This window comes from Mus musculus, chromosome 17 (assembly GCF_000001635.26).
Source record: "Mus musculus strain C57BL/6J chromosome 17, GRCm38.p6 C57BL/6J".
Classification (NCBI taxonomy): Eukaryota; Metazoa; Chordata; class Mammalia; order Rodentia; family Muridae; genus Mus; species Mus musculus.
Window position 1 is genome coordinate 66922271 of NC_000083.6, and position 24729 is coordinate 66946999.

The 24729-nt window shown below is 41.3% G+C and overlaps 1 protein-coding gene across 2 annotated transcripts in view; it reads right to left on the reverse strand.

Annotated features, from left to right (window-relative positions):
- Ptprm (protein tyrosine phosphatase, receptor type, M) overlaps positions 1-24729 on the reverse strand; it is a 687644-nt gene that overhangs the window by 255423 nt on the left and 407492 nt on the right. For both annotated transcript variants that reach the window (NM_001357625.1, NM_008984.2), the window contains exons 10-11: positions 21858-22059; positions 18213-18315 (exon numbers count right to left, since the gene is read on the reverse strand). In NM_001357625.1, coding sequence (NP_001344554.1) covers positions 18213-18315; positions 21858-22059 — 305 coding nt within the window. The remainder of the gene's footprint in view (positions 1-18212; positions 18316-21857; positions 22060-24729) is intronic.

The following is a 24729-nucleotide window of genomic DNA, read 5'->3' on the forward strand; positions in this document are numbered from 1 at the left end:
TATTAAAAGGAGTAGGCAGATATGTTAGCTACAGTTTGCTTTCAGTGGCTTAGTTCCCTTCGTCCAACTGCAATTTGCATACATTATTAGTCTTGATTCTCAAAAAGAGAGAGATGAATAGAAAAAGCATATTAACATTTTTATAATATAGTGTTGTTGTTATCCTATTTTCTTACTAGTTGAATTGGTAAATGATTTTTATCAGAAGTATGTATTTATAGGGAAGAACAATCCATGCAGGGTTCGGTAGCATTCAGTTTCAGGAGAGCACTGACGGACTTGGAATATAGATATCTAGTACAGATAAGTCAGTCTCGAACAGTACGGCCCATCAAACAGCATAATAGCAAGAGTGAAGGGTCAAGGCTAAAGTGAAATTCTAAATGATACCTGCTCTGCAGCAGCTGGCAAACACGGAAGACCTTTTAACTAGGTGTCCTCTTTAGCAAACAGTACTGAGGAAGTTTGTGCTTTTTCTTGAACCAGTTTTGTTGAGAATTCAGGGAGTAAATTGGGCAAGACTTCAATTCTACACCTCCTAGCATCTGAGGGTTTCAATTAATTGGGAGAATTCTTATGATTTTCTATGAAAATAGAAGAGTAGGTGGATTTCTACTGTTTCTTGTATATATTTACATTTTTTACTCAACATACGGCAACTGCTTTCACAAAATGGACAAACCATAATAGCCTCTCGCTTCTCGAAGGGGTCTCTCAACAGAATGAATTATCCCACTGTTTCTCTACAGAGTCAGCTTTTCCAGTTTGTTTGTTATTTGACATAAGAGCCAAGGTCTCGATTTAGAAGCAACTTCGGGAAGCAGCATACACACAACAGAGCCGAACTGTAAAGATACAGCTGAAGAAAAAGTTGCTGAAATCAGTTCACCTGATCAAGGAACTGCAGGCTTAGTCTCCCCATATTATTAATGGGGAGCAGGCTGGGTGGACAAGTGGCAGCAGGGTGGCTCTACAGCTAGCTTCCTTTCTCAGTTATGAGCCAAGGGATGCTTGCTTTCATTGATCATTCATGCCCAAGGTAGGCACGGATACGAGCCATCTGCCCAGTGCAGGGTTTTCCTTGCTCTTGCAAACACAACCACTATTCAAGCTGGCTTCAACTTGTAGAAATAAATCACCTTGGGTACTGTATGGAGAGCCCTTCTCTTTTATCACATCAGCAGAGTTACCAATGACATTGCTCTTTTGACCTCATACCACAAATGGCCTCCAGGGACGTACTCTCCTGACGTCAATAACCAGGCTGCTGTCTTCTCATGTCTCCCAAGGAACACCTCCTTCTAAAAATCTTTCTTTTGGGGGGGGGGAGGGGTTGTGCCACAGTGCATGTATGGAGAGCAGAGAACTTGTGAGGGCTTGATCTACCATGTGGGATCAAACTCAAGTCATTATGTTCAGCAGTAAGTATAAAGTGTATTTCTCCTCTTAAGTTATCCATGGTAAACTCCCTCCTTTTACTGAGATGGTGACTTCTTTATCTCAAGATGGCTTCAAACTCTCTATGAATTGGTAAAAATCCTTTCCCAATCTGTTGGTGGCCTTTTTGTCTTATTGACAGTGTCTTTTGACTTACAGAAGCTTTGCAATTTCATGAGGTCTCATTTGTCAATTCTTGATCTTACAGCACAAGCCATTGCTGTTCTGTTTAGGAATTTTTCCCCAGTGTCCATATCTTCGAGGGTTTTCCCCACTTCCTCCTCTATAAATTCCAGTGTCTCTGGTTTTATGTGGAGTTCTTTGATCCACTTAGACTTGAGCTTTGTATAAGGAGATAAGAATGGATTAATTTGCATTTTTCTACATGATAACTGCCAGTTGTACCAGCACCATTTGTTGAAAATGCTGTCTTTTTTCCATTGGATGGTTTTAGCTCCCTTGTCGAAGATCAAGGGACCATAGGTGTGTGGATTCATTTCTGGGTCTTCAATTCTATTCCATTGATCTACCTGTCTGTCGCTGTACCAGTACCATGCAGATTTTTATCACACTTGCTCTGTAGTACAGCTTGAGGTCAGGCATGGTGATTCCACCAGAGGTTCTTTTATTGTTGAGAATAGTTTTTGCTATCCTAGGTTTTTTATTATTCCAGATGTGTTTGCAAATTGCCCTTTCTAAATCAGTAAAGAATTGAGTTGGAATTTTGATGGGGATTGCATTGAACCTGTAGATTGCTTTCAGCAGGATAGCCATTTTGATTATATTAGTGCTGCCAATCCATGAGCATGGGCGATCTTTCAATCTTCTGAGATATTCAATTTCTTTCCTCAGGAGGATATCATCCTTAGTGAGGTAACCCAATCACAAAAGAAGTCACTTGATATGCACTCACTGATAAGTGAATATTAGCCCAGAAACTTAGAATACCCAAGATAAAATTTGTAAAACACAAGAAAACCAAGAAGAAGGACGACCAAAGTGTGGATCCTTCACTCCTCCTTAGAATTGGGAACAAAACACCCATGGAAGGAGTTACAGAGACAAAGTTCAGAGTTAAGATGAAAGGATGGACCATCCAGAGACTACCCCACCCGGGGATTCATCCCATAATCAGCCTCCAAACCCAGACACTACTGCATATGCCAGCAAGATTTTGCTGAAAGGACCCTGATATAGCTGTCTCGTGTGAGGCTATGCCAGTGCCTGCCAAATACAGAAGTGGATGCTCACAGTCATCTATAGGATGGAACACAGGGTGCCCAATGGAGGAGCTAGAAGAGGTCTGCAACCCTATAGGTGGAACAACAATATGAACTAACCAGTACCCCCAGAGCTCATATCTCTAGCTGCATATGTAGCAGAAGATGGCCTAGTCAACCATCACTGGGAAGAGAGGTCCCTTGGTCTTGCAAACTTTATATGCCTCAGTACGGGGGAACGCCAGGGCCAAGAAGTGGAAGTGGGTGGGTTATGGGAGCAGGGTGGAGGGGGAGGGTACAGGGAACTTTCGGGATAGCATTTGAAATGTAAATAAAGAAAATATCTAGTAAAAAAAAAAGAACTATAAGAAAAACAAACTCTCTATGAAGGTAAAGATGAACTTGAGCTTACATGTATGTGATGATGTTGATGTGTTCATGGTGTGTGTGTGCATGTATTACATGTGATTGTTGTGTGTGTGTGTGTGTATGTTAGGGGGGTCTAAGAACAATTTTGTGGAGTTTATTCTTTGCTTCTACCTTCCCATAGGAAGGCATCTTATTCAGGTTTCCAGGCTTGTACTACAGTAAGCACTTTCACCCACCGAGCCAGCTCAGAGGTCTTCTCTAGATTCTGAAAAGCCTACTTGTGAAAAGCAGGCAGAATGCTTCTGGCTTTGCATGTCTCCAAATCCTAATCCGGAATTCTCCTGATCAGATCTGTCTGTCTCTGTCCCTTCCGTAGCCTAGGTTAGGTCTGGCACTTGGACGCTGCTCTCTCTAACCTACAGGCCTCTTGGAAGGGATTCTTATAAAACAGGGCCTCCATCACCTCTTTCTGGGGCTTATGACCAGTCTGTTGCTTTCATTGGCTCTGACCCAGCTCCAGTCTCACAATCGTGTTTCAGTGAAGATTCGGAGTCATCAGTGCCCCTGGATTGTTGTCTTAAAGCCTTGTGAGATTCTTGGTATAGCTGGTTACTACTTAGTCATATTTTGGTTTCAGAAGTGCATAGTTTTGAAGGCATCATAAAATCTAGAAATGATCCCTAGTTTACACATCATGTGTGATTGCTAGTTGGGTCACTGAGATTTGATGCTATGCTCTGCTTTACTAATCTTTGCTACTAACCCATTTTTACTTATCCCTTGAATACATAAAAGTTAAAAGAATAAGATATTACCAAGAGGAAAAGGTGTAGAGTGCTCAGATGGGGCTGGGTAAATGCTAAGCTTTCTTGGACAACCCACGATTGACAAGTCCAAGAGACTCAAAGCCAGCATCTGTCTCCTATGTGATCTGTTACTCATCTTTCCTACCACTGGTGCCCTCTCCTACTTCATCAGTGCCTGGGTCCTGTGGGTGTCACCATTCCTTTATGAATCCAACAGGTACTGTTTGAGGGCCTCCTATGTGCTGGGCCTGCCCTACTTTAACTCAATCCAATTTATTGTTTTCTAATGAAGTGTTTCCTAATGACACTAATGTGTGTGTGTGTGTGTGTGTGTGTGTGTGTGTGTGTGTGTGTGTGTGTGTGATGAACATGTACATGAACATGAATGGGAAATACTTTTTTTCAGTTAACAATTTAATGGAGGCTAGATGAACATTTGACAATTAAACAGCCATCTAATGGGCCTCCCTTTTAGCCAGCTGGCTAACTTACATCAAACATTCTACTCCAGATACATCATACGTTAAATGGCTACCATCTACTCATCTCTAAATATTAAAGAAAGAATTAAGTTGACTGGAGCAATTTCAAACCCCAGATGCCTTTTCATCCTTGGTCCACGAGACGCATTAGATTTTTTAAGCAGTCAGCCCTCAAATCTATTTGCTGCTTAATAATTTAAGCACTCATAGGTCAAACAGCTCTTTTCTATTCCCCTTTATCAAAGTCCATGTGCTAATGAAAAACAGCTAACTCCTCACTGCTGCCAAGCTGCAGCAGACTGCTGTCCCCTGATGGAAATTAAGATGTCATTAGTCCCCATGTCAATGGTACCTTGACCACACTGGTATATTTTCTATTTGCACAAATAACATTGAGTTACTTATGAATTTCATAAAATCTTTCCATCCATAATCAGAATCTTGAATCTAGCTTTTTAAACTCTGACTGTTCAAATGGTTTTTCTCAAAAAAGATTAAAGACAGCAAATTCTCAAGGCTGGCAAGCTGATCAGAAGTTTCTGGGCTCAGCGAGCTGAATTAAAATTCTATTATCCTTTTAATGTATTACTCAGTTCCTTTTTGTTTATTAAAGTTGTACTGTTCTTAGCCCTCTGCCACCACTGTTGTGGGATTCAAAGGAATGAAAAATCCTCCAACAGTATTTGCAATATTAAAGTGTAACCTGCAGTGATGACAAATCTGTGAAAGATATGACATCATTGCATTAGAACTCACCAACAGAGTGAGACTTAGTGTAAAATTTAATTTACGGCAGGCATTTCTATAACAAAACTCTGAAGCCTTTACCAGAAGAAATCTACATTCATATAGAATATCATATGAAATGTAACCCAGAAAAGAACATCTGAACATCTTTCATGTACTTCCTCAAGCTGGAGAGCTCAAATGCTGTGCAGGGTTCTCAGCTGGCCTTACACAGGAAGCTTTCAGTAGACTTGAACTTGATGGCACAATTTTGTCCCAGTTCATTCCAAGATTAAACACGTGTCTATTTTTTCTTATTCATTTATTCAATTTCTCATCATCATGATATATTGGGAGGTGACCCGACTGGTTAACAGAAGGAGGGACGCAGATGATGGGTCAGAGAGATGTCACGAGCCTTTCACTGTGGCCTTGGCTAATGCCTTAAAAAAGACACTTCTGATTATTTCAAAGCCTCATGGGTTTCGCTTTTGGACTGTCTAATAATGATTTTTTGCCTTCATTTGCATTTTGGGGTACAGATCACATATTCTATGGTTATACAGAGGGAGAGGGGGACTGGAGAGAGGGCACAGTAGGTGAAAATTCTTGGTACTTTGAAAAGGACTCATTCAGTTCTCAGTACCCCAAAAAGCTAGCTTACAAGGCTTACAACTGTCTCTAATTCCAGTTTTAGGATACCCAGCATCCCTGACTTCTATTGGTACAAACACACACACACACTCTCTCTCTCTTTTAAAAATGGATAGCTTGTTATTATCTTTTTGAAGTCTAGTTTTTCATTATTTACAAAACAAGCACATCATATATAATAAAAGACTACATGTGCAATCCAGGTCAATTGCTTTGCAACTTCAAAAAAAGTCACATTCATTCTGTTCTTTGTTTAGATATAATTTTCTCCTAATTTTATCAAAGAATGAAAAGAAGTGGCATACCTCCACCTGCACACTGCTCTCCATTCCACAGATCCACCTACCTCCAGGGAGATCTACTCCAACCTGGGACACCCAAGCCAGCCAACACTAGAGACAAACAGATGGTGAATGGCAAGTGCAAGAACATAATCAACAGAAATCAGTGAAATGTGGCACCATCAGAATCCAGCTCTCCTACCACAGCAAGCCTTGAATATCCTAAAATACCTGAAGAGCAAGACAGTGAGCATAAATTTCATCTCATGAAGATGAAAGAGGTCTTTAAAGAGAATATAAATATTTCTGCTAAAGAAATATAGTAAAACACCATCCAACAGGTAGAAGTCCTTAAAGAGGAAAGAAAATCCCTTAAAGAAATATGAAAAGATACAATCAAACAGGTGAAAGAAATGAATAAAATTGTTCAAGAACTGAAAACAGAAATAGAAGCAATGAAGAAAACATGAATGGAGGCAACCCTGGAGTTGGAAAAATCTAGGAAAGAGAACAGGGACTAGTAATGCAATCATTACCAACAAAATAGAAGAGATGAAGAGAGAATCTCAGGTGTAGAAGATCCCATAGTATAAATTGATAGATATGTCAAAGAAAATGCCAAATGTAAAGTGTTCCTAACTCAGAACATCCAGGAAATTTGGGACACTATGAAAAGACCAAATCTAAGAATAATAGGATAGAAGAAGGTGAAGATCCCCAGTTCAAAGGGACAGAACATATCTTCAACAAAATCATAGAAGAAAACTTCCCCAACCTAAAAAAGAGATAGCTAAAAACATCCATGAAGCATACAGAACACCAAATAGATTAGACCAAAAAAGAAAATCTTCCTGCCACATAATAAACAAAACACTAAATGTACAGAACAAAGAAAGAATATTAAAAGCTGCAAGAGGAAAAGGCCAAGAAACCTATAAAAGGCAGACTTATCAGAACTACCTGATTTCTCAACAGAGACTATAAAAGCCAGAAGATCCTGAACAGATGTCTTACAGACCCTAAAAAAGAACACAGATGGCAGCCCAGACTACTATAACCAACAAGACTCTTAATCACTGATAGATGGAGAAACCAAAATATCCCATGATAAAAACAAAGTTAAACAATATCTACATCCAACACAAGGAGGGTAACTACCCCCAAGAAGACACAAGAAATTACTCATTTCACAGAAAAGAAAACAAACAACACACACATACCCAACATCAAAATAACAGGAAATAACAAACACTGATCATTAATATCTCTCATCTCAACATCAGTGGACTCAGTTCTCTGATAAAAAGACACAGGCTAAAAGACTGGATACACAAACAGAATCTATCATTCTGCTGCATACAAGAAACACATCTCAGCAACAAAGTTAGACACTACCTCAGCATAGAGGGCTGGAAAAAGGTTTTCCAGGCAAACCAACCCAAGAAACAAGCTGGAGTAGTGAATCTAATATTTAATAAAATGGATTTTCAACCAAAAGTAATCAAAAGAGATGAGGAAGGACACTTCATATGCATCAAAGGAAAATCTACCAAGATGATATCTCAATTCTGAACATCTGTACCTCAAATGCAAGGGCACTCACACTTGTAAAAGAAACTTTACTAAAGCACAAATCACACATTGAACCTCACACAATAATAATGGGAGACTTCAACACCCCACTCTCACCTCAATGGACAGGTCATCAAAACAGAAGCTAAATAGAGAAACAATGAAACTAACATGTTATGAACCAAATGGACTTAAGAGATATTTGCAGAACCATTCACTCACAAACAAAAGAATATGCCTTCTTTTCAGTACATCCCAGAATCTTCTCTAAAATTGACCATATGATCAGGCACAGAGTAAGCCTCAAAAGATACAAGAAGATTGAAATGACCCCTGGTGTTTTATCAGATCACCATGGATTAAAGCTGGGCTTCAACAACTACAGAAAAAACAGAAAGCCTACATACTTATGGGTACTGAACAAATCTCTACTCAACGATCACTTGGTCAGGGAACAAATAAAGAAATTAAAGTTTTTCAAGAATTCAATGAAAATGAAGGCATAACGTACCCAAATTTATGGGACACAATAAAAGCAATGTTAAGAGGAAAATTCATGGCAAAAGGTACCATTATAAAAAATAAATGGAAAGATCTCATATGAGCACATTGCCATGATACCTGAAAGCTCTAGAACAGAAAGAAGCAAACATACTCATGAGGACTAGACAGCAGGAAATAATCAAACTCAGGAATGGAACCAATCAATTAGAAACAAAAGGAACAATACAAAGAATCTACAAAACCAAGAGCTAGCTCTTTGAGAAAATTAACAAGATAGACAAACCCTTAGATAAACTAATTAAAAGGCACAGAGGCAGTATCCAAAATAACAAAATCAGAAATGAAAATGGAGATATAACAACATGAACTGAGAAATTAAAAAAAAATCATTAGATCTTATTTCAAAGACCTGTACTCCACGAAAATGGAAAATCTAGATGAAATGATAATTTTCTAGATAGATACCACATACCAAAGTTAAACCAAGATCAGGTAAACTATCTAAATAATCCCATAACCCCTAATGAAATAGAAGCAGTCATTAAAAGTCTCCAAAAAAAAAAAAAAAAGCCCAGGTTTTAGTGCAGAATTCTACCAGACTTTCTAAGAAGAGTGAATACCAATGATCCTTAAATTATTCCACAAAACAGAAACAGAAGAAACTTTGCAAAGCTTATTCTATGAGGCCATAGTCACCCCGATAGCTAAACCACACAAAGACTCAGCAAAGAAAGAACTCATGAACATCAACACAAATTACTCAACAAAATTCTCACAAACTGAATCCAAGAATACATCAAAAGCATCATTCACCATGACCAAATAGTCTTCATCCCAGGGATTCAGGGATGGCTCAAGACACAAAACCGATCAGCACAATCCACTATATAAACAAACTGAAGGAAAAAAAATCACATGATTATCTCATTAGATGCTGGAAAACCCTTTGATAAAATCCAACATCCTTTCATGTTAAAAGACTTGGAGAGATCAGGGATTCAAGGCACACACCTAAACATAATAAAAGCATTATACAGCAAACCAATAGCCAACATCAATTAAATGGAAGGAAACTTGAAGCACTCCCACTAAAATCAGGGACAAGTCATGGCTGCCTACTCTCTCCATGTCTATACAATATAGTACTTGAAAAAAAAAAAGGAGATCAAGGGGATAGAAATTGGAAAGGGATAAGTCAAAGTATTGCTATTTGCAAATGATATGACAGTATGCATAAGTGACTCCAAAAATTCTACCAGAGAACTCCTACAGCAAAGTGGCTGGACACAAAATTAATTTAAAAAATTAGTAACCTTCCTTTATACAAACTATAAATGGGCTGAGAAAGAAATCAGAGAAACAACACCCTTCACAATAGCCACAACTGATACAAAAATATCTTGGTGTAATTCTAAGCAATCAAGAAAAAAGACCTCTATGACAAGAACTTCAAGTCCCTGAAGAAACAAATTAAAGAAGAATCAGAAGATGGAGCGATCTCCCATGCTCATGGATGAGTAGGGGTAACATAGTAAAAATGGCCATCTCACCAAAAGCAATCTAAAGACTCAACTCAATCCTCGTCAAAATTCCAACACAATTCTTTACAGATCTTAAAAGAACAATTCTCAACATCATATGGAAACACAAACAAACAAGTGAACACTCAAGGTTCACTTGAGTGAAACAATCCTGTACAATTAAAAAAAAAATTTCTGGATATGTCGTCATCTCTGATTTCAATCTGTACTATACAGTAATAGTAATGAAAACTTCATGGTATTGGTGTAGAAATAAACATGTTGATCAATGAAAGTGATTCAAAGATCTAGAAATAAACCCATATCTACAGACACTTGACTTTTGACAAAGAAGCCAAAACCATACAATGGAAAAGAAAAGCACCTTCAACAAATAGTGCTGGTCTAACTGGATGTCTCACTTAGACAGGAACTTAAAATAGTCATAGGAGAAAGATGGAGGGAGGGAACTGGATGGGAGCAGAGGGAGAAAGGAGTGTGGGCAGGATTGGGTATAGAAAGAGACATTAGAGAGGGCCAGAGGGCCAGGAGAATGAATGGAAATTTGCAGTTGCCAGGTCTCTAGGAAGTCCCAGAGACCTGGCATGGGGGAGGCTCCCAGGAGTCCATGTAGGTGACCTTAGCCAAGATGTCTAACAGTGAAGACATGGAACTAAAGCAGTCAGGCAGGACCCCCAGTGTAGGAATAAGGATACCAACCCACCCAACAAAATGTTCAACCCAAAAATTGACAGGTCTAAAAGAAATGCCCGGACAAAGATGGAACAGAGACAGAAGGAATGGCCAACCAACAACTGGCCCAACTTGAGACCCATCCCATGGGCAAGCACTAATCTCTGACACCATGAATGATACTCTGTTATGCTTGCAGGCAGAAGTCTAGCACAACTGTCCTCTGAGAGGCTCTACCCAGTAGCTGACTGAAACAGATGCAGATACCCACAGCCAAACATAGGTAGAAGGTCAGGGACTCCGGAAGGATTGAGGGCCCCAAAGGGGATAAGAACTACATAGGAAGACCATCAGAGTCAACTAACTTGGACTCCTGGGTACTCTCAGAGACTGAGCCACCAATCAAAGAGCAGACACAGGCTGGACTGAGACCTTAGGCACATATGTAGCACAAGTACAGCTCATTCTCCATATGGGTCCCTCAACTACTGGAAGGAGGTTGTCCCTATAGCTGTAGCCTGACTGTGATATCCATTCCCCAACAGAGCTGCCTCATCAGGCCTCAATGGAGAAACATGTGTCTAATCCTGTAGAGATCTGATGGGAGAGGGCCCACCCTCTCAGAGGAGAAGGGGAAGGCCAAGGGACTCTTGGAGGGGGGACTGGAAGGGGGAGCAGCCAGTGTTTGTGATGTAAATTAATTAATTAAAAACAAAAGATGTGAAAATACTCTCAACAGCCTGGTAAGATATAATGACATATATTAAAAGTATTTCACCAGTTTAAACGGAAGACTTGGGATCAAAGTGAACTTGCTGTAACTATGGCCAGTATTTCTTGGTTCTTCAAGTAGACTTGGCTGTGAGAGCAATTGATCTAACAACAACTCGATCCTCAAATATGGATGAGACCAGACCAGTAGTACACAGGCACTAAGGCTGGTATGATCTCTGTCAGCATCGCTAATTTCTCTTTGTCCTGCTGGGATCTTAAGGCTGGCTTTAGATTGCTGCATGAGGTTGGCAGGCCACCATATGCATATTTTATGATCTCTCGGTTTCTCTGGCACCAGCCACCCATGCTCCATGTGTGAGTGTGTGGGTACTCATGGAATCTCGCAGTCCAAACACCCTGCTGCTCTGCAGGTTTGTGATAAGATCTATTGTAATAAAATATTAATTACAGCTAAAAGGTTGGGTGAAAACTATGAACTCAATTATAGACACATATTGTGAACAAAGGGCAGAGTGAACAAAATCCTTTAGTTATGAAAGTTTCAGATAAAGATAATAATAGTGAAGAAAAAAAGCCACTATCACATTAGACTCAGGCTGTGCAGCTCCATAAAAGGCCACCTGTCATTACTCTGCACAGCGGGCACCACAGTCAGAGTACATGAGCCCTGGATGGAACATCCTTCGTAGTGCCTTCTGGGGCTTTCAACAACAGAGAAATCTTCCTTTGCATCTCCTACTCTAGCTAAGCTTATCTTAATTCAATCATTATGGGTTCATAACAAGATGTGATTATAAAAATTATAATTCAAGGTCAGTTGCCATGGTGAACAGGCATCTTCTTAACCAACCCCATGTACAGGGACAGAGACAATATTGTGGACGATAAACCAAGTGAAGTTGAGACTATCCTTAATCTAAAAGTATTTTTTCAAAAAGGTGTGCATTTTGGAGGGTCTTGGATTTCAAGGGTGCTCAACCAGTAGTCTAAATACATAGCTCTAAACCTGCTCAAACGTGAAATTCAAAGCCTTCCTGGTCCCAAACGTTTAAAGAAGGGGGTTTGCTCTAAGAGACCTACACTCACCTGGGGTGGCCCTCAAAGTGACCACTGTTTCCCTACTCAGTTCCCACAGGGCCAGTGTAGGCAGGACTATGCTGTAGGGCATGAAACTCAGATAAGAGCCACTCTACCTGAGGTGACTAACAGGCAGAGATGTCTTTGGACAGGTTGGGGAAAGGGTCTGCCATCATACCCAGGCTCTGGGCTGGCTTCTCTCTTCTCTTTGAAGCCTTACAGGTGAACTAGGAACAATTCCTGTCTGCATAATTCCTCCTAATTTAGCATGCGGATTGTATCCATTCATATTATAAAGGCCAGTGCAAAACAGTATGTGTCCTGGTGACTTGAGGTAAGTGCAAGGCTCTAGCAAAGAGACAGGAGCTTGAGTCTAATACACGACCCTCTCCCCCCAGCCATGTGGAAGATTATGTGCAAGAAAAAAATTTTAAAAAGGGAAATGTTTGTGGCTTATTTTTATGCATGAAGGCATGATTAAATAAGAGTTGGAGGCAAAGGTAACTTAAGTTATATTGTATAAATGCTGTTAACACATCTGCATTATTATTGTTAGTATTAATCATTGTTGTTACATTATTATTATTTATTATTATTATTATTATCTCTTCTCTGCCATTTTTAAAGTTTCTTGTGAAGGATTCTTGAACAAACTATTTCCAAAATGAATTTTCAAAAGGCTGTCTGACATTGACATTCAAAAACAGTATTCATAAAAATGACCTTTGATCTCTGGCAGCAAAGGCAACCAGAATGTCACCTTTGATACCAGAAAACTCCCTAACCTTCATGGAGGGAGGTGATGGGCAGTGAAGGGCTCATCAGTGCCTGACTGCACTCTCTAGTGAATGATGATCAGACCAGATACCCCTGCCACCTGAAAAGAGAGATTGTACGAGAGAATGGCCTTTTGGTCATTCTGAGAACATGCACCCGGAGGAGCAAAGGAAAACCTTCAGACTGGAAGGTTACACGCCTTTCATGAACCGACTCTGCTGAGACAGAGCCTTCCCAGGGGGCTGAAACTACAACTCAGCCTGAGCTCAGTTCATGGCAGTGACATGAATACACACATCTTCCAAGCCACGAGGAACCTAACTTCCAGCAGACACCAAGTGTCTCCGAAACAGAGTAGGTGCACAAGAGGGTGTGGCCACAGGTGCGTGTGACTGGCGACCAGGCAGACTCAGCAAGAAAACACTATCAGAGATGCACTCTGCATCAGGCAATCACAACAACTAAAACGTTTTCACAGTGCTATTTAACTGGCTCCTCATAGCTAGGATTTAACTCAAGGCAGATGAAAAGACAAAAAACGTAGGATGTGGGAAATAAACATCAACATAATTAGAAGGGGGCATCCCAATGGGTTGGGATTCACCCGTTCCTGTCTTTAAGAAGCTGGCATCATGGTAAAGAGTGAGAACATGAGTTATATTGGCCAGCCCCATGAGCTCTTCCTGGGCACACCTGATTGCGGAGCTTACAGTCTAGCAAAGGTAAGAACTTTACTTAGCTTTATAGCTGAGATTAACACAGCAGATGGTAGCCGTGGCTAGTTACTAACTGGGAAGCAACAGGAGAGTCAACTGCCCTTTCTCAAGAGCTGTTATGTACAAGATGGAGTCAGGAGAATTTGATACTTATGAGATCAAAGCCCAGTAACTTGTTTATGCATGAAGAGCCCCATGCCATCGGATATTAAGGTGCGCCATAGAAATGAGAACTATAGAAACTGTATTTGTACTTTTGCTGATGGCCACAATCGCCAGATGTTCAATTTTCATGTAAGATTCTATTTCATGATTCTCAGTTTGAATAAAATGAGACAGAAGGGAAGCTAGAGGGCCATGGCCAGTTTTGTGAATGGAAACAAATGACCTGTTAGGGTTGTCTTGAGGAAACATGGCAGGCGCAGACACGATGCAGCGGTTAGTACGGACACACTTTGAACTCACTCAACCCTCCGAAGAAGCCCCTGGATGCTGGCACACTCACAAGCATCAACAAGATGGTGCTGATGCAATGAAAAATTCTTTTGGAGTCACAGGGAGAGAGACAAACATATGGGCTACTCTTCGCTTAAGGCTATTTTTGAAATATAATGTTCATACCTCACAACCTACATGTTTTTAGCTGTAGTCACCTGTATGCCAATGGCATTTCTAACAAAGGAAGTGTCTTCAAGTGAGGCGCCTGTTTGTCTTTTGCCTTTCACTGGCACTCTCCATGCCCTTGACTCTCATCTCTGAGGTGATCCAGGCTTGCAGATTCCCTATACCAGACACCACTGTCTGATCACTAGCTGGGGACACGCGGGCAAGAAGTCAGAGAAACAAAGAAACAACCACACTCTCCATATAGTATCAGCTTCAAGCCGGTTTCATAAAATGTGACATATTCTGTGATAGTAGATAGAATTCCTTCAGTGCCTCAACTTCACTCTTCCTTAATATGAAACACATGCATATACATATGCACACACTCACACACAAGCACACAGAACATGCATGCATGCACACGTGCACACACATGTGCACACAGTCTCATACACAGTGCAAAGCACTCTTGTTAGCACACAACCCATCCTTTATTGACTGGCTTCCTTTCTGACAAATTCTGAGGGTTTTCTCTGTTGGATTTCATCTATCTAGAATGAATGACGGAGAGAAGGCAGAAATGAGACAATTCTAACTGAGCAAAAGAAAATTAAGCCTTTTCCTGTCTTGTTGAGGAAAAAGCCGAATCCATATATAGACATTTAAATTCCATCTGGGTGCTAGTTGACTGGATGAAATAATGAGATTTTTGTTCTTCTTAGCCATCTTTGGATTTAAATAATTTTATGTGACAGAGCTGATGTGCTGGTCAATAAAAAGACAACAGTCATTTACGTGGAAAGCTGTGTGCAATTTCGGGAATCTGTCTTAAACAAGCTGGGGTTGATGGTAGGATCAATATGCCACCAGCTCACCCAGTGAGGTACATGAATGGAAGAGAAATGAATTCCAACACTTGATGACTACAGATCAAAGAAAAAATCAAATCAATGCATAGAATGGAAATCACACGACAATAATATTTTTGACTGCACAATACTGTTCAAAACCCAGGAAAGCCAACAGATGTTCTCTCTCTTTCGTCTTTTCATTCTGCCTTTTGTTTTATCACTTGGGAGGCGATTTTGTGTGTGTGGCAGTTTGATTTTATGTGTGCTTTGCAAATTTCCAGATGTGCTCAGTATTTTAATCTGCACAATGGCTTTATATTGTAGGTCCATATGATTTCTCAATCAGGGTTCTTATTTCTCTAAACATCAAAGAAAATTGAGAGTCTAACAAACCCTATTCATTTGGAAGAAACCTTAGACATTTTCTCCCAAAGCAGTCTTTGCAAATATATGGGCCTTCTTTTTTTTTTCAATGGATAATCAGTCCACTGTGTTGTTCTACAGAGTGAGTCTCTTGAAGATTACATTTGCTGTTATGAGAGAATGAAGAATAAAACCTGGACAGGTGAGGCTATGATCATTTCCTCCCTCAGATGTGTGCAGAAACAATCTGCCCATGTGGGAACAGCATCCTTCCAGTCAACTTGGACTGCCCTTGATCCTGCTTCTAACGCTGGGGAAGACAGGTGACACAGTTATTAGAACTTGCTAAGGAAGAGAGGTGACACCTTCATTAATCTCAGGGCACTCCTTCTATGGGAGACACTGGAAAGGATGCAGAACACAGAGCGGCTCTGGCAAATTCAAGGGGTGGGTACTCAGTAACAACATGAGGTTAATCAAAAAAGAACACTTTTGAATTTGATGATTCCATGACCAATGTGGATAGGGGTATGGTGATTAAAAACCCAAATTTTCTCATATGGTAGGGAAATGAGTTCTGTGAAGATATAAGGCTTGTGGGATAATCTAAGCTGTGTGTTGGGCTCTGACAAACATTCAATTGTGTGTGTGTGTGTGTGTGTGTGTGTATGTGTGAGTGTACATGTGCATGATTGTTAACAGACATAAAATAGAAAGCATAAGTTTATCTAGAATTAACCAGTGAGGTTGCAACATATCCAAAAGCATAACAAATGCATAAAAATACACAGTGAGACAAGAACTTAGTGCAGAATATAATAGAAAATGGAACAGAAAAAGGTAGAAGGATCAAAGAGAATTAAATTGAAAATGTAGATTTGGAAAGATCCATATGACGGTGTGGGTAGGAATCTGCGTGAGAGGTTTGCAGGTGGAAAACAGCAATAGAAAAGGATTTTGTGGGACACGAGAGAACAGCAATAGCTGACTTGGAGGGACCCTTAGCTATCTGCTTCCTTTCATTTGTGGCCATGAACCTTGGTGACCGTTGACACTCTGACTGTAAAGCTTCACAGAATAAATGATATTGTGCTCATTATTGCTGAGTCTGGAAAACTGTTAGTTTGCCCAGAAAATAAGTGATGCTTCCAGGGCTGTGTGATCAGGGTGTACATTTTCATTTAATGGAAATTCGGGGTTTTTCAAATGAAAACATCCTGACCCATGGCTGTAAGAAAGAATACATATGCTTGTGCACTGAGCCTGACCCACGGCTGTGAGAAAGAATACATATGCTTGTGCACTGAGCCTGACCCACGGCTGTGAGAAAGAATACATATGCTTGTGCACTGAGCCTGACCCACGGCTGTGAGAAATGGCATGCCCATGTGCCTGGCACACATACAGAGCCTGGCTAGTAAGGGCATACACACAGAGCCTGCACAGGGCCTGGAAAATGGCTGGAAGAAGACATGGGCCTGGACAGAAACCGGAAATGGCTGCTTTGGGCCCCGTCAAATGATCAGACTTCCACAATGTACAAAAATCAACCCAGGGTGCCACACAGCATCAGATCATCCTCCCCCAGTGGTAACAGCATCAATGCCTAGCAGAGTGTGCCCATATTCATTGTTTTAGATAACTGTCCCTATGAATTGGCATAAATGGCTCAAAGAGGGACTGTGACACACAATTCAACAGGACACCAGTTGTTTTTAAAGAATTTTCAAGCTTTTTTTTAAACAAACAAACAAACATAAATCTTCACAATTCTACCCTAATACTATTCTCCTGTGATCTTTGGCTGCATGAGCCAAGATGTGTGTGTGTGGGTGTGTGTGTGTGTGTGTGTGTGTGTGTGTGTGTGTTTTATCAGACAGAACAAAACTCAACTATTTGTCACATAAAAAGGAAGGAGAAGTATGGTCACATGTCATCAGGATTTAAAAGGCTCATCAGATCAAATTCTCCAAACAGGAGCCTGGAGACAAACTGCACGCGGTCTTACTGTGAATGGAGATGCTATTCAGAATAAGGGATGGATGCAAGGGTACCGGTCCAGATAGGCAAAGGTGAAATATCCAATCCCATTGAAACAAGAGGAAGTTATACCTACAGAGACTGGTGATCCTATGCCAGACACACTCCCGGGATATTCGGAATCATTCCTAACTCATTCACTGTGAAGGCCCTGCCTACTTTGTGATTTCCTTTTAAACAGAAATCATAGTGGAATGAGAAATTCGGCCTAGATGTTGGTAATAAACTTAATTTCAAGTAAAGACTTCATGTTGATTTTCCCAGTATTTTTCTCTCCTTAAAAAAAAAAACAACAACAAAACTAATACATTAAATATGTACTTGGGAAATTAGTCAATTTAAAAATTGAATAAATATATGTTTTAAAAACCAGTTGATTTAAAGCTCAGAAAGCAATGTCCACCACTCCTGGGAACCTGAACTGCATGCAGAAAGCAGTTATCATTTGAGAGTCAAGATGCCTGGTTAAGAAAAAGGACAACAACCCTCTTTTGTTGGAGTATGCAGCATTTACATCCCCTTCCATGGTGGTCCTTGCATCTTCCTCAGACAGTTCCTTTAAGGAGACCTGACGAGGACGCAGCTTGGAAAACCGAGAAAAAGACTCTGGAGAAATTAGTGAACATGTTTTTGGAGCCAGTATGACCCTTTTGCTGTTGTTCCTTCCTTTGCCCCTCCCTTTCTGCTCCTCTCTCTGGCCCCTCCCTTGGTCCCTCCCTCTGGCCCTCCCACTGGCTCCTCCCACTGGTCGCCCTCCCTCTGGCCCCTCCCACTGCCCCTTACCTGACTGGAGCCCCTCTGCTTTGTGCAGGTTTCAGCATCACAGTCACTGTATTATCAGTCTGATTCAAAGGTGTCTCAAATTCATAGGCTGGCATGGATGGTGCTAGGGAAAAGGGATTAGATGGGAGACTTATTATTTCGTGCTGATTTTCTTCGTGATATTTTACTTATTTTACAAAGGACACTGAGAGCATACAGTAGTGATCAATCCACCACACCCAATGGATTCTTGGCAAAAGCAGGGAAGTGGGGAACACATGAGAAACAGAGAAAGAGCACAGCTTGGGTTTGGCTTTCTCTTCCATATAATGTTATTCAGCACAGGGGGTGTAGGTAACGTTAAATCTGGGGATGGAATTCAGTAGGTAGAGTGTTTGCATATCATACACTAAGCCCTGAGTTCAAGTCCTTGCATCGTATAAACTAGGCATAGTGGCGCAGGCCCAGAATCATGGCACTTGGGAGGCAGAGGCAAGAGGACCAGTCAAAGGTCATCCCGAGCTGCACGGTGAACTTGAGGCCAGCCTGGGCTGTGTGAGCTGGAGGTACAGGAATCCTCTCTGGGGCTTCAGCTTAGGAGTCTCTTACAACAGGAGCGACTAACCCCCATTGTTATGGTAGCTCGAAGAGACAGTTCTACAGGCAAAATAATCTACGGACCAGTTCTCTTCCTAACAGAAATTGTTTTAAAAGTTGTTTCTTTATTCTTGAGGATTTCATGCTTTTATACAAGGAAGCACAGGCATGTCCTTAGTTCCCTCTTCAACAAATCCTTCCCAACCTCATGTCTTTGTCTTTCTTCTTTGTTTTAAATAGCAAGTCTGGTTAGGGCCCATATGTGTATGGGTGTGGGCCCATCCACTGGAGCACAGGAAGTCCACCACTGACCACAGGTTTAAAATGAAGAAATAAAAGAATGATATTCATTCATTCATTCATTCATTCATTCTCTCTCTCTCTCCCTCTCTCTCTCTCCCTCTCTCTCTCTCTCTCTCTCTCTCTCTCTCTCTCTCTCTCACACACACACACACACACACACATGCACATCAGCTATCAATAATTTCCCAGCAAAGGGCCCTCTTTAGTTATTTCTGGCATTTTTTTCCCTCTAGAAACACTGTCTTAGCCTAGCCTATAGCAACTAGGCACTACAGCAATCTCTCCCCTCCTGAGAGATTCAGACAGACTCTCCACAGCATGGAGCTGTGATGCACGAGCCTCCAGTCTCCACCACCTGCAGGCAGGGGTGTCTAATGGGTCAGCTAGAGATCACTTTCTGTGAGCACACAAAATATCTTACCTGGGGGAAAAAACTTTTATGGAACAAATGTGAGTTATCAGCCACATCTATTAATTTTTTTCTAAATGTTCAAAGTCCACTCTAATTCCATTAAGAGTTGACTCTACTTTCCAACATGCAACTACGTGATGTGCTGGATCCAAGCATAGCTCCTTCCCTTAGGTGCATGAAAATAGAGAGTAGAGATGAGGAACTATAACCTAACCTCCTCCCTCTCTCCCCTTCCCTGAGCTGAGGTCTTGCTGTTTCCTAAGGCTGGCCCTGAAATTCTAGGATTAAGCAATCCAACCAAGGTTCCCTGAGTAGCTGAGAGCCAAGCCTCGCAATGTGGTTTTAATTCCATAAAAGTCAAATCATTACTTTGGGTGAGCTTGTATAGAGCAAATGAAATGTCAAGTTTCTTTGCTTTTGGATAGAATTTTATGAACTGGAGGTGGCCAGGCTCATACTCGTTGGAATTTTTATACAATATGTGGGAAAGTTTAATTATTTTTCTAATGGAACATCTCCCTTATGTTAATACTCACAGAAATATGCTCTGTATTTTGGGAAAAAAAAACTTTGTTGGAAGTAATGCTCATGGGTACACATACTCTCTTTAAGTCACCATGAAAACTTAACACAATAGGTAATACCATATTACTAGTGATGTACTCACTTAAGGTCATAGGACACAGAGCCAAAGTATCCCAGTGTTCCGGAATTCTTATTCTGTCCAGTAACTATTCTATGCAAGTGTTTGCCCACCTATGCCTTTTTTTTTTTTTAACCTCCCAAGTAAAACTTATTTTCCAACTCTGTTCTGGGATATATATTAGATTTCAAGTCAAGTCTGTGCACATAAAAACCTCAAGATGTATAAAAATATTCCTTAAGTTATAATTTAAAAAAAAAAACCCTTTTCTCTCCAAACCTCCTAGAGCACTTAAAATATTGAACCTTGATTTCCTTCTGTTTTCAAACAAACCATTTATAAACACAGAGATGAAGGGAAATAAATATTACAAAAAAAAAACCCATGATGAATATTACTGAACTAGTCCTTGGAGCTGGTGAGCCCTTTTCCTAACTCTCTACATTTTTATGTTTTGATATGGATATGTCGTGCTATCATTTGGATATAAAAATGTCACCAGGAAGCTTGGACGCTTGGTTCTTTGCATACAGTGCTTCGGAGTCCTGAGCAGCTCAGGAGACCGCGGCTCTTACCAAAGGACCTCCTGACTGATGAGCTTGTACCGGAAGAGACTATTAGGAAAGGCAGCCTTTCAGACTGATGAGCCAGACAGGGGAAGGATGTCAAGGGTGGATTTTGCCCCAGAATCTTTCCTGTATTGTCTGTCTTTCCAGTCACAGAGAGGTGTATAGCTATGTTCTATCATGTGCTTCTCACCAGGACGAGCAACAGCATCTCAGATCCAGAGTGATGGTGCCAGGCATCCATGGTCCGAGCCCTTTGAACCGTAAAGAAAAGCTCTCCTCTTTCAAGTCCCCCCCCCCCTTTTTTTTTTTCTCACCAGCTCTGAGGGCTAGTTCAGCAATACTTAACATGTTTTTTTTTTTTAAATTTGTATTTATTTCCCTTCATCTCCTGTTTTATAAAAGGTTTGGCTGAAACAGAAGGAAATCAAGTATTTTCATCACAGCGACAGAGGGATGACTAACAAAACACGCCACAAAAAGCTCAATCCAAAAAACCCAAATATTTCCCCACTCTCAGCCAAAGGGGAAAGAGAAAAGAAAAATAAGAAAACGTTCATGGAATTCTGTTTATTGTGGTTAAATATCCCATACCAGATGGCAAGCTAACTTCCTCCTGAGGAACACAGACGTTTTCTGCACAGGCGGATATGCCGGAATTATTCTTCAAACTATATATTTTGGGGGATGATATAATTGGATCTGCAAAAAGCTGGAGCACATGGGTGTTTGCTACCACTCTGCACGCTGTCTCTTTGTAGGAGGGAAAGCAACCAGAGGTGCAGTCTGAGGCCTGGTAGAGCGCATGTGCGGCTTTAATGCTGAGTTTGCGGTTTATGTCAGAGTCGCTCCAGCCCTGCTTCTCTGGTGACCAGAGAGAACCTCACCGGAACCTTCTGCATTGTACTGAAGTCCTTCAAGGAGAACTGGTAAAACTAGCCATGCCTAAATACAAGAGGGCCATATCCCAGACGCTAAATACACACGGCATTTATTGTATTCTATGAGTCTGTTTTAGGTACCCAGAGTTGTACTAATAAAATTTACCGCCGTGTTGTTTTTTTGCATTTTATCTCTATCTTAGCACTGAAAAGGCACAGAAACATCGCTTCTGATGCAAGGCATAACTCATCAGTGTATGATACCTGATATTTTTGTGGTGAACTGGTTTGTTGCCGGAGGTCCGAACCCCTTCGCTGTGCTGGCTCTGATGGTGAAGGAGTACGTCGTTCCAGGATACAGGCCAAAGAACAGAAAATGGGTTTCATTTCCCAGTTTTGAAACTCGCCCACTTTGGTTGGATAAATCTATTTCCGGGTCAAAGGAACTGACTGCTTTGTAGGTGATCTGCAAAGGAATAAGACCTCGATGACGATCTCAGAGAGCATGGATGGAGATCACATCTTTATCCCACAATGGCTAGATGATGCTTCCAAGCTCTGGTCCGCTGAGGAGGGATTGGGACTCAGCATGAGCTTATGAGTTGTAACCTTTCTAGAGGGAGGGACTTAGAGCCAGTAGGTTAGAATGTGAAGGATGTGTTTACCACAACCTGATACAGTGAAATTGTTTGATTTCAATGAGCCCTAACAGCTGATTTAGGGAAAATTGTTAATTGGTTAGAGTGACAGACACTGACAAGAACAGAGGCCTCATCTCGAATCTTTGGCCATGAATAGGATACTTGTATTTCCCAAACAAGGCCGCATTGAACTGTTTCCACCCATGTGGCTGTCAGTGTCCGCTCCAAAAATAAATCCGAGAGGCCTGCCAGGAAGTCTTGAGGCTGCAAATGGACAGCTATTATGGGTCAGAGCCATTGACATTTTTCAGAATATTGTCCAACAGCAGAACTGTCTGTCATGGTGGAAATTTTCTATTCCCCATTAATCAACACAGTGGCCAAATGCTACATGGGACCATTGAGAATGTGAAATATGGCTATGGAGATTAGGAAGTGCGCATTTCATTTAATTTTAATCAAATCAAATTGAGATTTAAATTGCTCCAAGTAACTAGCAGCTGTCCCAACCCCCTAACCCCGCTCCCCGAGAGGGTAACTCTAGATATATTCAAGATTCTCACCATGGAAATGGAATAGACATTCTCTCTTTTTTTTTTTTTTGAGATGAGACTGGAATGTTTGAAAATAAACGAAACATAGGTGCCTTTAAATTTTGCCTTTTCAAGCGATTTTAAAAAATGATTTCAATATGATAGTTCATCAGTTACTCAAGAGCACACACTTTAGTGGTGATTACTAACTTCTGCTGGTTGTAATGACATAATTTTTAAACGTGGCATATTCAAAAGTTTTAAATTGCAAAACTGAGCACTTTCCATGCTTCTAAATAAGTAAGCCTACTTGTAATTTATGTGCAAGAACGCTAACGCTGTTATTATACTGAGTGATAATTGACATTCTTTTTTTTCCTTATATTTACACCATGTCATTATAATTAAGAAGACCTCTCTGAAAGAATATTTAGATTGAATCACCTGGGCCTTGGAAAGGGAATGTTTGCCATGTATATTAATCACCGCAGTAGATGGCGTCACGGGAGTCAGGCAGACCTGCTAGTAACCTGCCTCTTGAACCTCTGGAGGCTGAGGAGGTTGAGAAGACAAGAAACCAGCTACTCCCAGTGGCCAGCAAGGACTGTAGTGGAGCCTCCTTTGTGTGCCTGCTTTCTGGATTAGCGCTCCATCCCGAACCCTCCAGAGTGGAATGTGGCAGTGTAGCCAGAGCCAACTGGGGCAAGAGTGGGGTTAAGGCATCATGGCCCAACCCCTGAAATCTTGTCCTAAGATTAGCAGGAATAGGACCCACCTCCCCACCTCATCCGTACCACTGTCCTACCAGAGGAGGTCACATGGCCCAGTAGCCAAGTTAGACTTCTTTTCCCCTTATACAGCCAGATCTAGCAGCAGTGGACTTCCTCCTCATGCAAATAATATGTCCCCAGCACCATGGCCCTGGTCAGTGATATATACTCACCCCAAAAGCTCCTACCATTCCCTGTTCCACACTAAATGAGCTGTCTCCTTGAACCTGTCTCCCCAAAGTCTGTTCTGTCCTGCTTGCTCACAGTCACCTGAGGTCTCATCTGCTCCCGGCCATTTCTACCTCAGTTCCCATCTCAGGATTGGACAATTGTGAGCCAATCGTGCCACCACAGGCAGGGAGGTGGTCTGTACAACAATTTATAAACTTGAACCATTTTCAGAGTGCCTCCGAATGTGTCCCCAGCACTGTGTTCTGGGGGTCTGCTTAGTGTCTCAATGCTGTTCCTGCCTTGTGAGGTGAGCAGGATGGTGGGGGGAAAGGGCGGCTGTAATCCCTCAGTTATGGTGAGTGGAATTATAGGGATGGCTACAGCACATAGAGGGCAATTCAGTCTTCTTGTCCACCCTACTGCTTTGGCTCTGGACATCAGCACAGCAAATGTGGAAAGGCTCAGACCCTTTGCTTCTTGCCTCAGACCTATGGACAGCCACAATCTTGCTGTGTTTCTGAATACACAAACGATGTATCATGCTAGTCTCTGCTCTGGGAGGGGACACTTCTGCACGGTACCATGGACACTGCTCTTGCTTGACTGCCTAGAACAGGACTGAGTTGCCTTAGTACTGAGCTCTCTACAGAGTCACATCCGCTGATACTGTTTATACGTTGACTGAACGAAGGAGCTGTGGCTAGCAGAAAGACCAGACACTGACTTTACGAAGTGAAGAACCTGGACTGGGTGTGGTGGAACTGAGGGATTCAACAATAAATAAAATATATCAGTTAGAAACACTATGGAAGAAACAAACGGAATGGTAATATAAGAAGCTTTGTCAGGGAGAAAGTCCACACAGCCATTCTAAATGCCTAAGGAAGAGATGCTGGCAAACCTGAGAAGTTTTGAACTCTATAAAGGACCAGTCAGGCAGTGGATTTGGGGTTAGAATCTAGATTAAGTCCTGCAGCAGGAGTTCTCTGGACCCAAGGAATGAACATGAAAGACCTATGAG